Consider the following 14,099-nt stretch of genomic DNA (forward strand, 5'->3'; position numbering starts at 1 on the left):
TTTTACTAACAATAATACTAAGTAACATCTTAATAATAATAATAATAATAATAATAATAATACTATAAAATTTTATTTTTTGTAATATTTTGATAATAAAAACCTAACTAAAACTATTAATTTGAGTTTTATTGATTTTAATCTTAATAACTAAACTAAAACAAAAAAATACAAATTATACAAAACAATAACAATAACATAATCAATTATTTTAAAAAAAATACCTTATTTTTCTTTTATTTTTCTCTCTTTTTCTCTTTTTTTCCGCAGCACCTCTTCTTTCTTTTCTTTTTCTTCTGATTTTTCTTGTTTCAGTTGGACAGAGTTCGTGTTTATAACACGAGTGGTGCCGCCAACAGGGAACCCTTGTTTGGTGCCGCCAATAGTGTTGGTGCCGCCAACAGTGTTCCCTTCACCCAGGGAGTTGTCAAATCAATCCAGATTTTTTTTCTATTTTTTTGATTTTTTTTTGATATATTTTGGTAAATAAAAAAAGTTATAACATTTTGATAATTTTTAATTTTTTTATATTATTTTTGTAAAAAACCCTGTGATTATACGAATTAAAACTTGATAGTTTTTTTTCAGTATATCGATCATTGAATCAACAACTTGAAATTAATTAGTAACTTAAATAAAAATATTTGAATAGTTAAATGATTAAAATAAAAAAATTTCAATATTTTAATAAATAAAATTTAAATTTACTAATAATTTAAGGAGGTAGTGCAATAGTTTAACTAATTTATAAAGCCCTGAGACCAGACACAGAGAAAAGTCTTTTTTCACTTTTCTGTGTAAACAGTGGTAAGAACGAATCACCAAATGAATGACTAGGTGAGAGCTATATTAATTGGTAAAGATGAAACGCGAGCTGAAACAGAAGAGTTGTTTACTTTTATTATTAAATAATCAATATATAAAAATGCATATTTTAAGTGGGAGGAGGCCTCTTATCTGGTACTTGTAGTCGCCTTCCAGAGTCCAAGTGACCCGATCGCCATATTTCCTGGAAATTTTCCTTGGAGAAGAGCTCTCTTTTCAAGTCCTTTTTAGCTGTGGGCTCGTGTGTTTTTTTCACTTCTTCAACATTATTTCATTTTCAGGTTTGTATCGCTCTCTCTATTGTTGAAAGCTTAGACTTTTGCTGTATTCAGCTTTTCTATCGGGTTGACTATATGGGTCTTTGCTTGTGCTTCAAGTACATGAGTATTGTAATTTAGGTTGTTTAGTTTTGCTCTTTCAAGGTTCAAAGCTGAATTTTGATTTTATTATGTTGTTTGAGATTGGACTTGGTTGGTGCTTATAAAGACCCCCCCTTTTTTTTCCTGTTTCAAGTGTATGGAAATAATAATTTGATGTTTTATATTCAGTTTCCCTTGAGACTATGCGAAATATTGTTTGGTTTCCTGGAAAACCGAAGAGAATTCCAGTTCTGTTCTAGTAGCTTTTCAAAGCCTAGTGCTTTAGAAAACAATTTTGGGTTGAACTTCTTTAGTTCTTATTTTGGTCAATGATAGAAAAAGCTCGGTCTTCCTGTTCTCCATAAAAAAAGAAAAATTTAATTTGGTTTCTTCACTTATATTTCATGGCTACCAAACTGAAAGTTAAACGATGCTCCTAGTTTTCCATGTGATTGAAATGATTATCCTACTTGGGCCAACCAAAACAAAGATCCATAGTTTCTATTTTCTTAAACAAGACAATACTTCAACTAACTTCAGTTATATATCTCTGGTTTCTTTTTAATCTGGTGAAGTGGTGTCGACGTTTTAAGCAAATAGCAATGAGGGGCTTATTCAAATTTGATTGTAATGCAGGTGTTATGTTTAATAAAATTGGAAGCATTTTTATTGGATGAAAAATGCTGCGACCGCTATCTTGCAGCCATGCTTTTGCCGGCTTTAGTTGGTGTATTGATCATATTGGAAGATGAGGTTATGTTTTCTGGACTTTGTTGGGTTGTGATGTGATGGCAATCGACGTAGTCACTAGTGCCTCATTTGTTCCGGCTTCAGAGATTCTTTCTCAGACTGTAGAGGCCATTCTCGAGATTGTGGTTTCTGCAAATGATGTTCTCTTTAAGAAAGATAGTTTTAAAAAACTTGCATCTTACTTAGAGAGAATTGTCCCAGTTTTGAAAGAGTTGAAAGGAAAATGTATTTCTAATTCTGAGAGCTTGAACAATGCTATTCAGATTCTCAATCGTGAAATAAAAGCTGCGAAGCAACTAACTGCAGAATGCAGCACAAAAAGCAAAGTATATCTCTTGATGAATAGTCGTGGGATAGTCAGGCGCCTAGAAGGTACCATGAGAGAGATAAGCAGGGGATTAAGTCTCCTTCCATTGGCATCTTTAGAACTTTCTTCAGCTATAGTTGTAGATATTGGAAACCTCTGTGATAGTATGCAGAAGGCTGAGTTCAAGGCTGCTATAACAGAAGAAGAGATCTTAGAGAAAATTGAGACAGGCATACAGGAGAGGAATGCTGATCGTTCTTATGCAAACAATCTGCTGGTTCTCATTGCAGAAGCTGTTGGGATACCTACTGAGAGATCGGCTTTAAAAAGGGAATTTGAAGACTTCAAAAGTGAGATTGAAAATGTCAGGCTTAGGAAGGACAAGGCTGAAGCTATACAAATGGATCAGATAATTGCTTTGTTGGAAAGGGCTGATGCTGCTTCTTCTCCTAAAGAGAAAGAGATGAAGTATTTCACTAAGCGGAAATCTTTGGGTAGTCAACCGCTGGAGCCTCTCCAATCATTTTATTGTCCAATCACTCGCGATGTAATGGTAGATCCTGTGGAGACTTCATCTGGACAGACATTTGAGAGAAGTGCTATAGAGAAGTGGTTTACAGAGGGGAACAACTTATGCCCTTTGACTATGACTCCCCTAGACACATCAATCCTACGCCCTAACAAAACACTGAGGCAGTCAATAGAAGAGTGGAAGGACAGAAACACAATGATAACAATTGCTTCAATGAAACCCAATCTCACATCTGGAGATGAGGAAGAAGTGCTTCAATGTCTAGGACAGCTAAAGGATCTTTGTGAACAGAGAGACATGCACCGAGAGTGGGTGATCTTGGAGAACTATATATCAGTTCTTATTCAACTTCTTGGTGGAAAAAATCGTGATATAAGGAATCGTGTTCTTGTCATACTTCACATTTTGACAAAAGATAGTGATGATGCAAAGGTACGCTGTGTGAAACCGTATCCTTTTGATTCTCTCTTTTAGTTTTCTGCAGTGATTTACAAGTAAATATATTTAATCATATTGAAAAGGTTTATCTTCAAAATATAGGTGGCAGTGAAACGAATGATCAGGTGTGTTAGGAATTAGATTCATCTGTTTTAGTAATATGCATAGACAAAATATTTCATATTCCATTTTATTTTCACCTACCTTTGGATTTTGTTTTGTTTCACCTAACTTCATAAACAGGAGTCTTAAGTCATCAAGTATTGAATTATAGGATATAGTAGAAGTATCGAGCTTTTAGAGAATGGGTACTACTTTGTATATGTCCAGGGTCACATTCATCTTGGTATCCCATACTGACAAATCTGTTTTGCATACCATTGGGATGGAGTGATCTTGCTGGTTTACTGACTTCTTTAATCAAAATAGGATTACTTGCATCTATCTTGTGTAAATATGGGTTCCTGCTAACCAGAAATGCATATATGTTTCTCATATGTTTTCTACCAAAAATATTGAAATGTATTGCAGGATAGAGTGGCAAAAGTTGATGGTGCAATTGAACTTGTAGTTCGTTCCTTGGGGCGTCGCACAGATGAAAGGAGGTTAGCAGTGGCATTACTTTTGGATTTATCAAAATATAACGTCTTAAGAGACAGCATTGGGAAGGTTCAGGGTTGTATTCTCCTTTTGGTGACAATGGCAAGTGGTGATGACTATCAAGCTGCCAGAGATGCCGAGGAAATATTGGAAAACCTGTCATATTCTGATCAGAACGTCATACAGATGGCAAGGGCAAACTATTTTAAACATTTGCTCCAGCGTTTGTCAACTGGTTCATGCCCTAAACTTGATCACCTTTTAAGTTCTTCTTCGGGTGTTCATATTTCCTTCATCCATTCTGACTTGAGCACTGAACTAGTTCATCACTATGATTGTGTTGTAGGGAAGCATACTTTTGAAGAATTAATAAGATTGCATTTTTATAGAATGTTTTGACCAGATAAGTATCTGCGAAACATAGGTTATGTGTGGAAAGTTGGCTGGTTAGTGCATTGTGATGAAATCAACTTGTGCTTCAATAAGATGAAATTACAGGCCATCTTATTATAGTTAATATTAACATCAAGCTTTTTCTTAATATTAACTTCAAAAGAAACATTTTCTTAATCTCAAAATTGGTGCAAGATTCCCATGAAGATAATATGTCATTGCATAAAGGCGAGGATGTCTTAATTTCCTTGTCAATTAGGTTTTCCAGTGATTCAACTTTAAAGAGATGCCAATCTTACTACTGTAGTTGCATCCTTTTCTTAAAATAGTAAAATCTCAGCATTTCTAGTAGAGCTGCAGCAGTGGTTTACATGGCACGGTTTAGGTGTATATATTTTGTTCATATTTCCTTCCACATTTAGGTTTTGCTACGTCATTGCAAATGTGCATCAAGTTGCAATGTCTTTGCTATTATTTGACAAAACACTTATGGAAGTATATCTAAATCTCTACAGGACCAGATGATGTAAAACTAATCATGGCAACAGCTATAGCTGAAATGGAGTTAACTGACCATAATAAAGTGGTATTGTTAGAAAGAGGTGCATTGCGTCCACTTCTTAACTGGGTCTCTCATGGTGGTATTCAAATGAAAAGCGTAGCTGTTAAAGCTCTTCGAAACCTCTCAAGCGTACCAAAAAATGGCTTGCAGATGATCAAAGAAGGTGCATCCCGCCCATTACTTGACCTCCTCCATCTTGGCTCATCATCCTCAGCATTACGAGAACAAGTCGCCGCAACGGTTATGCACCTTGCAGTATCCACTATGTCACAAGAATCCACTGAGACTCCAGTTTCTTTATTGGAATCTGATGAGGATGTTTTCATGGTCTTCTCTTTGATTAGCCTGACTGGACCAGAAATCCAACAAAACCTTCTGCAAATCTTTCAGGCGTTGTGCCAATCCCCCTCTGCAGCATATATCAAGACCAAGCTGACACAGGTATACATTTTATTGGAGAATGATATAACTCTGTGCCTTCGTGCTGGCATTTTCTTTTTCTAAGAATAATTTTCAAAGATGCTCTGCTAAAATAGAGCTTAAATTAATCTGAAAACAATGATTACTTCAAACAAGCTATACTTAGCAAACTTCCATAACGTTGTATGTTGCCCATGCTTTGTTCCACTGATTGATCAGTGCCTGACACAGTAGGTTGCTTGCCCTGGTGACTTAGCCATTCAGAGAAATGTTCTTGCTCCCTCTATTCCCTTTGCAGAAATGGAATCTATTGTTTTTTCTAGTGTGTCAACAGTTATTGCGTTTAGTGATCCCATGAATTCTGGCTTCTGACAGGTCGAATTACTCGTAGGATGTTTGTGTCTTGCACTGTTAGATAGATTAACCTCTTCAAAGTATCTTAAAGTCTGAAATCATATGTGAGATAATCACAGCCTAGACTTCTTATTTTGGTTATGGACATATTATTCATTCTTTCAATCTTTTATTTTATTTTATGGGCCTGTGTTTCAGGATGCTTCTCATTTTCATGTAAGGATAGAGAAGCTGATGCAAGGATGCTGTGCTGTTATAATCCTTCTTCCCTTCCCCCCCCCCCCCTCTTTTTATGTTTGAGCCTACTCACGTATCTCTAGTCAAATGCAGTTATCTCTCTAGATATGTCTCATTTTTGTAATTCTTTTGCTGCATATCATTTCAATTTTCAACACCAGCTGATTTATTATGTTAACAGTGCTTAGCCATCCAAGTGCTAATCCAGTTGTGCGAATGTGATATTGGAAATGTACGGCTGAATGCTGTGAAGCTTTTCTGTTTTTTGGTGAAGGATGGTGACGAAGCCACTATCCTGGAGCATGTGCGCCAGAAATGCATTGAGACTTTACTTAGGATTATCCAGTCTTTTAATGATGATGAAGAAGTTGCTTCTGCAGTGGGCATAATTGCTAACCTTCCTGAAAATGACCAGATCACTCAGTGGCTTGTGGATGCTGGTGCAATTCCAATCATTTTTCGTTTTCTTCGCAGTGGTAGACTTAATGATTCCAATAGAAGTCAGTTAGTAGAAAGTGCTGTTGGAGCCATCTGCCGTTTTACTGCTCCAACAAATCTGGAATGGCAAAAGAGAGCAGCTGAAGCCGATGTTATCCCCATGTTAGTTCAATTGTTGGATTCAGGAACCACCTTGACCAAATATCATGCAGCCACTTCTCTATCTCGTTTTTCACAGAGTTCTCTTCAGCTAAGCCGGACAATACCAAAGAAAAAGGGGTTCTGGTGCTTGTCAGCTCCACCAGAGACTGCTTGCCCGGTTCATGGAGGAATTTGTTCTGTTGTGTCATCATTTTGCCTTCTTGAGGCTGATGCAGTGATACCACTTGCAAGGGTTCTTGAAGAAACAGATGCCAGAGTGTGTGAAGCATCTTTAGATGCACTATTGACTTTAATTGAAGGTGAAAGACTTCAAAATGGTAGTAAGGTGCTAGCAGAAGCAAATGCAATTACTCCAATGATAAGATGTCTTAGTTCACCTTCCCTCAGACTGCAGGAGAAAGCTCTACATGCTTTGGAAAGGATTTTCCGGCTGCCTGAGTTCAAGCAGAAGTATGGTCCAGCTGCTCAGATGCCTTTAGTGGATTTAACACAGCGAGGCAATAGTAGTATGAAGTCTCTTTCAGCCAGGATACTTGCTCACTTGAATGTACTTCATGACCAATCTTCCTATTTCTAAAGAATTCAACGCCTTTTGACTTTCTTGAATCATATCTGAGGAGGAAGGAGTGGCCACATTATTCACCTTGATGATTTATTTTGCAAGAACCGCAATACTGGTGCGCATGCTCAGGCTTGAACCATAATATTTCAGAATGGGCATACCTTTCTTCTCAATAATAGGTGCATATTGACGGATTCACCTTGAAAGCTAAGCAAGAACTATCAACCAACTCCATTGTTGTGGATAGATGTTTCGATGCAGCACCATGATACCCAAGATGATAGACATCAAGTTTGTGCTTTTTCTGTTGAGGAACCGTCGCAGGTAAGAGATTTTACAAGTGGCTGATATTAAAAGCACACCATTAGCAATATTGCTTGGAATTGATATCTTTCCTTCTAACCTCTGTGGTTCTTCTTTCCATTCTTTCACTGTCAACTTAATACTTTACTTATAGCTTCTGTCATTGTCCTGTATTAGATATATAGATGGTCTAGAATTCATCAGCTTAATAACCAAAGAGTAAATGTGGAGCATGCCTGTCTACGTGACAAATGGAAACTTGCATTTCGTGCCATGCATTCAGCAAAAGTTGATTAGTAGTGTTAGCTTGAATGCAAACTCTATGAGCATGAAAAACACCAGGGCTTCACTTGGTCCCAGCAATTGATTGTTTGACTCTTGCTTAGGAAAGTTGGAAACCTCACATTTGAAATCGACATATTAACATTATTGAATGAACTGCATCAGATATGACGTTATATTTGCAGTTTCTGTTAGCTTGCACTCATGGAGCGTACTGGTGGCGTAAGGAGAGAACTTTTCGAATCAATGGCTGGACCATTGCAGAAGCTCAAACAGCTCAGCCTCCCTCCCAGCACGAACCTGTAGCATTAACCATGGAGTCTATAATTTGCCCTGAAATATTATTTCCATTTGAAAACAATTCTGTTATACGAATTGTCGGGTCTACACGGTGAGGGGAGTTAAAATGTCTATTTATTAAATTTCTATAAATAAACTTACCTATTTCCTTTAGATTATAACAAAAGGAACCGTCAACAACAACAAAAAAAAGGAGCTAAGAATATAAATTAACATAATCCTAGTAATCTTCTGTCAGTAGCACCTCTGAACAATCTCGAGTAAACTTGGTTCTGTTTTTTTTTCTTTTTATGCTGTCTTTTCCTTCACTCTATGTCTTCGACTCCTTCCAAAAAATTTAAGGGTCTCGTCGATAAGTACGACGGGTATTGAGACCAAAATTACTAAGAACCACTCATTCAGGCTCAATGGAACAACACCAAACATGTTTGCTAGGAATGGAACGTAAAGTATAAGGCAATGGAGTCCAAATGAGACCGACATTGCAACCAAAAGCCAAGTGTTCCTCCAAGGTGGCAACGTTAGCAGGCTGCTGTCTTCGGAAAGTGCGTTCAAGGAATTGAACATTTCGATAGCTACTAATACAGATAGTGACAGAGTCATTGCTTTCACTTTGCCAATGGTGAAGTAGTCACATGGGTTCGAGAATGTGATCAGGTGACCATCACCAACCGTATATGGGGCCACGCAGAAATTTGACCATGTCGAACACTCTCCCCAGTTGCGAAGCTGAGACAGTTCGATTAGTGTGTGACCATCGCTCACAAGGTTGATACCCATAAAAGAAGCCTGAGTATACCACAAGATGAAGATGCCAACGGTTGCTACGCCCACATAAGAACCTATAGTCTACAATTTAAAACATAAATGTAGAACATTAGTCCAATTCAAAAATCCCACAAACCATGTCTTGCCTAGAGAATTTCAAGGGGAAGATAATTGGTGTAGATCAATATTCAGTACTAACCAAGTAACGAAACAGGACCCAGGAGTCAATGAGAGCGTCATCACTTTTACGGGGTGGTTTCCACATTATACCAACATCTGGAGGATTAAACCCGAGAGCTGTCGCAGGAGGACCATCCGTAACCAAATTCACCCATAAGAGTTGCACAGGAATCATACACTCTGGTAATCCCAGAGCAGCAGTCAAGAATATGGAGATTACTTCTCCAACATTGGATGATATCATGTATCTGCAAATTTAGGAAATGAATAAATAAGGCATATCCTAAATGCTCAAGGAAAGTAGTAGAGCAAATTAACACACCTTATGAAAGCTTTCATGTTATTATATATAGAACGACCCTCGGCAACAGCCGAAACAATGGTGCTAAAGTTGTCATCTGCCAGAACCATATCAGAAGCCTCTTTTGCTACCTGGAAAAATTGAACAATGAGCCTGTTAGTAGAAAGGACTTATTTGAGGGTCGTTAGCAGAGAGGAACGTGAATATATTAATTCCAACATATGGTAAAAGGAACAAGATTCGATCTTCAAGCAAGAGAATCAAGGTGATATATTTACCTCGGTTCCAGTTATGCCCATAGCAATTCCTATATCAGCCAGTTTAAGGGCAGGTGCATCATTTACACCATCTCCAGTCATAGCAACAATTTCCCCCATCTCTTTTAGCATCCTAACGATTTCTTGCTTATGCCTAGGTTCAGCACGAGAGAAGACCTTTCCCCCTGGCTTTGACAACGTTTCAATTTGTTGCGAAGGGGAAAGAGCCATGAATTCTTTACCAGTAAAACTTTTCCCTCTAACATCCTCTCCATCAGAGAACAATTTAATTTCATGACAAATAGCCTCAGCTGTGGATTTATTATCTCCTGTTATCACCATAACTCTAATTCCTGCTGCTTTACAATCTTCTATTGCTTTGTCAACTTCATCTCGTGGAGGGTCCTATATTGATATGGAAAATTACATCTCTGAAAATAATTTACTTGACAATTCATTAACTATTATGAACAACAAAACTGTCTGACATATGCTTACCCTGAGACCAACAACCCCTACAAAAACCAAGTCACTTTCAATGGAAGAATAGCTAGCTGGATCAAGCAACTTCTTATGAGCAGGATGATTCTCAGAGTAGTAGTCTGAAAATTCCCCCAGGTCGTCCTTATACGCCAATCCCAAGCATCGGAGTCCCTTTGAACTCATCTCTGAATTTCTTGAAAGCAATAGTTGACTACATGATTCATCCATTGGAACAAGAGATCCATCTGCAAGTTGTACGTGTGTACTACGTTCCACTAAACTCTCAACAGCGCCCTACAGAAGATGCGCATTGATTTAAAGATCAAATAAGCAAGGAAACCAAACTACAAATTTTATGCCTTTTTGCTGTTTACCACTCAATACGTTACCAACATATATAAATGTATATCATGTTCTTATCTCCAATCCACCTTAAGTACACATTTACACTGACCGCTAATTTCCCTTGAAGTTAAATTCTATCTTTTCCATTTAATCAAGAGCAAAATGATTTCTAGACAACACTACGAAGAAAATGGTCACATTTACCCATTGATGAAAGAAAGATGAAGGATTTGAACCAAGGTAAAAAAAGGGAATGACAGTCACCTTGACAAGCAGTCTGTTGTGTCCAGTGGGCTCTCTAACAATAACGCTCATAGACTTTCGTACAGTATCCAACTCCAATGTTGCAAGCCTTTTTGATCTTTTGGTCCACCACTCGCAGCAACCTAAGTTTTGCAATATATCATAAATCAATGAAGTGCATCACAATACATGAATCTACTAAAACTACAAAAGATTTATGGCTCACCTAGTTTAATTGTGCTTCGGTCAATCAAATAGTTTGCAGCAAGCTGTGAGTCATGGATTTTGTTCCTCATCTTGGCATCTGGAACTCCCATCTTTTCAACCAAAACCTTCAAAGCAGCTTCTGTGGGCAAACCTGTGGCCCGGAAAAGACGACCATCACAGAAAATCCCAGCATCATTGCAAACTGCACATATTTCTGCCATGACTTGTAAGTTAGCATCCATATTGTAACAGGTCCAATCAACAATTCCACCATCCTTCGGGTCATAGGTTGTGCCTTCAACATGGAAAATACGAGAAGTAGTGGTTTTCCCACCGAGGGTAAAGAATTCTGCAACAGACATTTGATTCGTGGTCAAAGTCCCAGTTTTATCTGAACAAATCACAGTGGTGCATCCCAAGGTTTCAACACTAGGAAGCTTCCGTACGATCGCATTCTTTTGAGCCATTTTTCTTGTACCAAGAGCTAAAGATGTTGTGATCACAGCAGGGAGACCTTCTGGAATTGCAGCTACAGCAAGGGCAACAGCTATCTTGAAATAGTAGGTACATTTCTCAAATGAGAAGCGGAGATTTGCGGGCCATCCATCCACCATATCCCAAGAGAGGAAGTTTTTGTAATTGATAAGCCAAACAATGAGACAAACAAGTCCAATTGCAGTTGTAAGCCTGCTCCCAAATTCATCCAACTTCTTTTTCAAAGGTGTGTCACTCTCTTCCAAAGAGGCCTCGTGTATTTGCTTCTGTATCTTCCCAATCTCAGTGTTCATTCCAGTGCAAACAACGATACAAACACAGCTACCATTCACCACAGTTGTGCCTGCGAAAACCATATTTTCTTTTGCCTGCAACTCACATTCCTCCGGGAATATTGGACTAGTACCTTTCAAAACAGGCATTGCCTCCCCAGTTAGTGCACTTTGTTCCAATCTCAAAGTTGAAGTTTTCAGAGCTGCTATTCTCATATCAGCAGGAACCTTATCACCAACCTGCAATTCAACTATGTCACCCGGTACAAGCTCCCGGGCTGGCAGGTCAGGTACAATGTACCCATCTCTTAAAACCTTACCGGATTCGCATTGCATCTCCTTAAGGGCCTCAAGTGCCTTCTCAGCATTGGTCTCTTGCCATACTCCAACAATTGCATTAAGGACTAAAATCAATACTATCACAAATGGCTCCACATAGGCCTCAAAACCAGACTCCTCGGAGTCACTCCCATGCATATAGGCTAAAATGAAAGATATAAAAGCAGCAACTAGAAGTATCTTCACAAGCATGTCGTCAAATTGTTCCAACACAAGCCGCAATAAAGGCTTCCCTTTCTCTTTGGCAAGCTCATTCCAACCATACTTCTCACGCTGTTTCTCCACCTGGTAACTGCTCAAACCCTTGTCTAGTTTAGCATTATATTCTTTCAGACACTGCTCAACAGACCATGACCACGCAGGGAAAGGCCTTTTATCCATTGAGTCCTCAACGTTGGTTTTCACTTACCACCCAAAAGTAAAAGCTCCTTCAATTTTGGCTGAAACCCATGTAATTTTCCTGAAAAACAGATGAAAACATGAAGCCAAATTTTAAACAAAGAAAATGGCTAAGAAACAATAATAATAATAATAAAGCAGAAATGGAAACAGTGCATTAACTTCCTTTTAACAAGTATGAAATTATGTCGAATCACCCAACAAGAAAAGGTAACGTTCTTCCTTTGGTAATAAAAAAAAACCAACCACCTACATTAACTACTAGCCACCATAACAATTAATCATCCAACCGAACAAAGGAATTACAAAGCAGCAGTTTTAACACAGACCCAACAACCCAAGAAGGGAAAGGACAAAAAAACTGCTTAGAGTAGTAGCAATTAACTGCCAACTAAACTTAAAAAAACTGTAACTGTAGATAATTATATGACCAAAAAAAGAAAAGAAAAGAACTTTACCTCTAAAGCAAAAACTGACTGAAACCCATGAGACAAACACTTCCTTCTTATATAAGAAATTCAGTGTGGATAACAACTAAAAAGAAAAGTAAGAATAAAACCTTAGAATAATAGTTAGGCCAAGAGAAAAAAAAGGACATGGCTTGGAGACAAAGCAAAGTTGGAAGGAAAATTCTTGGTATTTCTTTGATATTATTATTATTTATGTAAATATAAGAAACCTTGTAACATAAGAAAAAAGGGAAGTAGTTCTTGGTCAGTCTCAAATCAACGTTTTGATCTTCTGTGGTTCTGGGAGTGCCACTCACTGCATTGTTTCCAATTTGCTTTTCGGATTCCTTTGTTTCGCCAGTTCAATTTAATGATTTCATATAACTGAATTTTGTTTTAGTAATGAAAAGTGTTTTTTTTTTTTAAATTTTAGTTACTCAATATATAAAAATATTAACTTTCATGGAATGTAGCTTTGTTTTCTTTAATCATGATTTGATTTAAATAATTTGGAAAAATAAAATGTATCTTTAGGATAAAATGACCCTTTTATTTATTTATTTTTATTTTATATAATACTTTTTCTTCACAAATTTATTTAATTTTAAACTTATTTTAAATACTATCAAATTTTTTGATGTCTTTTTTTTTAATTAATTAATTATTATTTTACTATACTTTATTTGTGGAATCTAAAATCTTCCTTCACATTCTACCAAACATTTTCTTTTAATAAAAATAATTAAATTTCAATTCTAACATAATAAAAATATTAAAATCATAACTAAAGATTAACTTCCTATTTTAAGATTCGTTTTTTTTAATATATTATAAATACACATATCAATATCTTGTTTCATGAAAAAATCTAATCCACTTACAATTTTTTTTTTATTTTGAAAGAATAATTAGAATTAAAAATATTTATTTTATTTTATTTTTTTTCATTTTTAAAATATTTATTAAAACGTGTCCAATAATTAAATTTTCACAGTAAATTTATTAAAAAGTAAATGTTCACCATAAATTTTAATATAGGAAACGAGAATAATACTGTCGACCATAATTTTCTTTTAATTTTAATAAGATGCCGTCGATAGTCATGTGCCGTGGCTCCTTGGGTTGACCAGATGCCGCCGTCTTGTTTAACCGTACAAGTTCACACGAAATCCGCGTTAATAAATGCCAAAATTTAAAAATGTGAAGAAAAAAAAAGGCTTAAAATTATCTCTTTTTTTCATCAATATGTTGGTTGTCTCGAGATTCCATTTTTTAATATGGAAGTTGTTTTATCACCAAATTATTAATTTTTTTTATTTTATACATTTAAAATAAAAAGTCTATAATTTAAGTACTCACGTTAAATAATTTAATTATTTTAGTAACTCTCGTTAAATTAATATATTTTATGAGAAAGAGGCAGCGAATCATGTTTGAGATTTTACCAGAATTCCAATTTTCAAAGAAGATATTCATCAGTCACAATATTGTTTATTTAATTTCAATCTAAATGAATTAAAATATGGTACATAAAAAT

General features: G+C 36.4%; 2 protein-coding genes across 4 annotated transcripts; one reads left to right on the top strand and one right to left on the bottom strand.

Moving 5' to 3' along the window:
* The first annotated feature begins 748 nt into the window (after window positions 1-748).
* Window positions 749-8,115, top strand: LOC107954442 (U-box domain-containing protein 24). Of its 2 annotated transcripts, XR_001699561.2 has the most exons (6): window positions 790-1,106; window positions 1,821-3,205; window positions 3,743-4,046; window positions 4,720-5,207; window positions 5,959-7,263; window positions 7,710-8,115. XR_001699561.2 is itself a non-coding variant. In XM_016890002.2 (5 exons), the coding sequence occupies exons 2-5, from the start codon at window positions 1,973-1,975 to the stop codon at window positions 6,952-6,954; spliced, it is 3,021 nt and encodes a 1,006-aa protein (XP_016745491.2). In that variant the 5' UTR covers window positions 749-1,106; window positions 1,821-1,972; the 3' UTR covers window positions 6,955-7,422. The 2 variants fall into 2 exon arrangements, 1 of the variants encoding a protein (XP_016745491.2); XM_016890002.2 differs by lacking the exon at window positions 7,710-8,115 and having other exon boundaries at window positions 749-1,106; window positions 5,959-7,422.
* On the bottom strand, window positions 7,922-12,896 carry LOC107954443 (calcium-transporting ATPase, endoplasmic reticulum-type). 2 transcript variants are annotated; one of them, XM_016890003.2, is made up of 8 exons: window positions 12,572-12,896; window positions 10,628-12,174; window positions 10,423-10,544; window positions 9,829-10,107; window positions 9,352-9,735; window positions 9,095-9,204; window positions 8,792-9,020; window positions 7,922-8,673 (listed from the first exon to the last, which is right to left on the bottom strand). In XM_016890003.2, exons 2-8 carry the CDS (start codon window positions 12,093-12,095, stop codon window positions 8,113-8,115), a joined length of 3,153 nt encoding a protein of 1,050 aa, XP_016745492.2. In that variant the 5' UTR covers window positions 12,096-12,174; window positions 12,572-12,896; the 3' UTR covers window positions 7,922-8,112. The 2 variants fall into 2 exon arrangements, with proteins under 2 accessions (XP_016745492.2, XP_040952660.1); XM_041096726.1 differs by lacking the exon at window positions 12,572-12,896 and adding an exon at window positions 12,276-12,530.
* Window positions 12,897-14,099: the final 1,203 nt, after the last annotated feature.

The sequence above is a fragment of the Gossypium hirsutum genome, chromosome D07, assembly GCF_007990345.1.
Source record: "Gossypium hirsutum isolate 1008001.06 chromosome D07, Gossypium_hirsutum_v2.1, whole genome shotgun sequence".
Taxonomy (NCBI): Eukaryota; Viridiplantae; Streptophyta; class Magnoliopsida; order Malvales; family Malvaceae; genus Gossypium; species Gossypium hirsutum.

Coding starts and splice junctions, on each gene's coding strand:
- LOC107954442 (XM_016890002.2), top strand. CDS start 1,973: ATGGCAATCGACGTAGTCACTAGTGCCTCATTTGTTCCGGCTTCAGAG. Junction 4,047..4,719: donor GCTCCAGCGTTTGTCAACTG/GTTCATGCCCTA, acceptor AAATCTCTACAG/GACCAGATGATGTAAAACTA. Junction 5,208..5,958: donor TCAAGACCAAGCTGACACAG/GTATACATTTTA, acceptor TTATGTTAACAG/TGCTTAGCCATCCAAGTGCT.
- LOC107954443 (XM_016890003.2), bottom strand. CDS start 12,095: ATGGATAAAAGGCCTTTCCCTGCGTGGTCATGGTCTGTTGAGCAGTGT. Junction 9,205..9,351: donor TGGGCATAACTGGAACCGAG/GTAAATATATCA, acceptor CAATTTTTCCAG/GTAGCAAAAGAGGCTTCTGA. Junction 9,021..9,094: donor AACATGAAAGCTTTCATAAG/GTGTGTTAATTT, acceptor CTAAATTTGCAG/ATACATGATATCATCCAATG.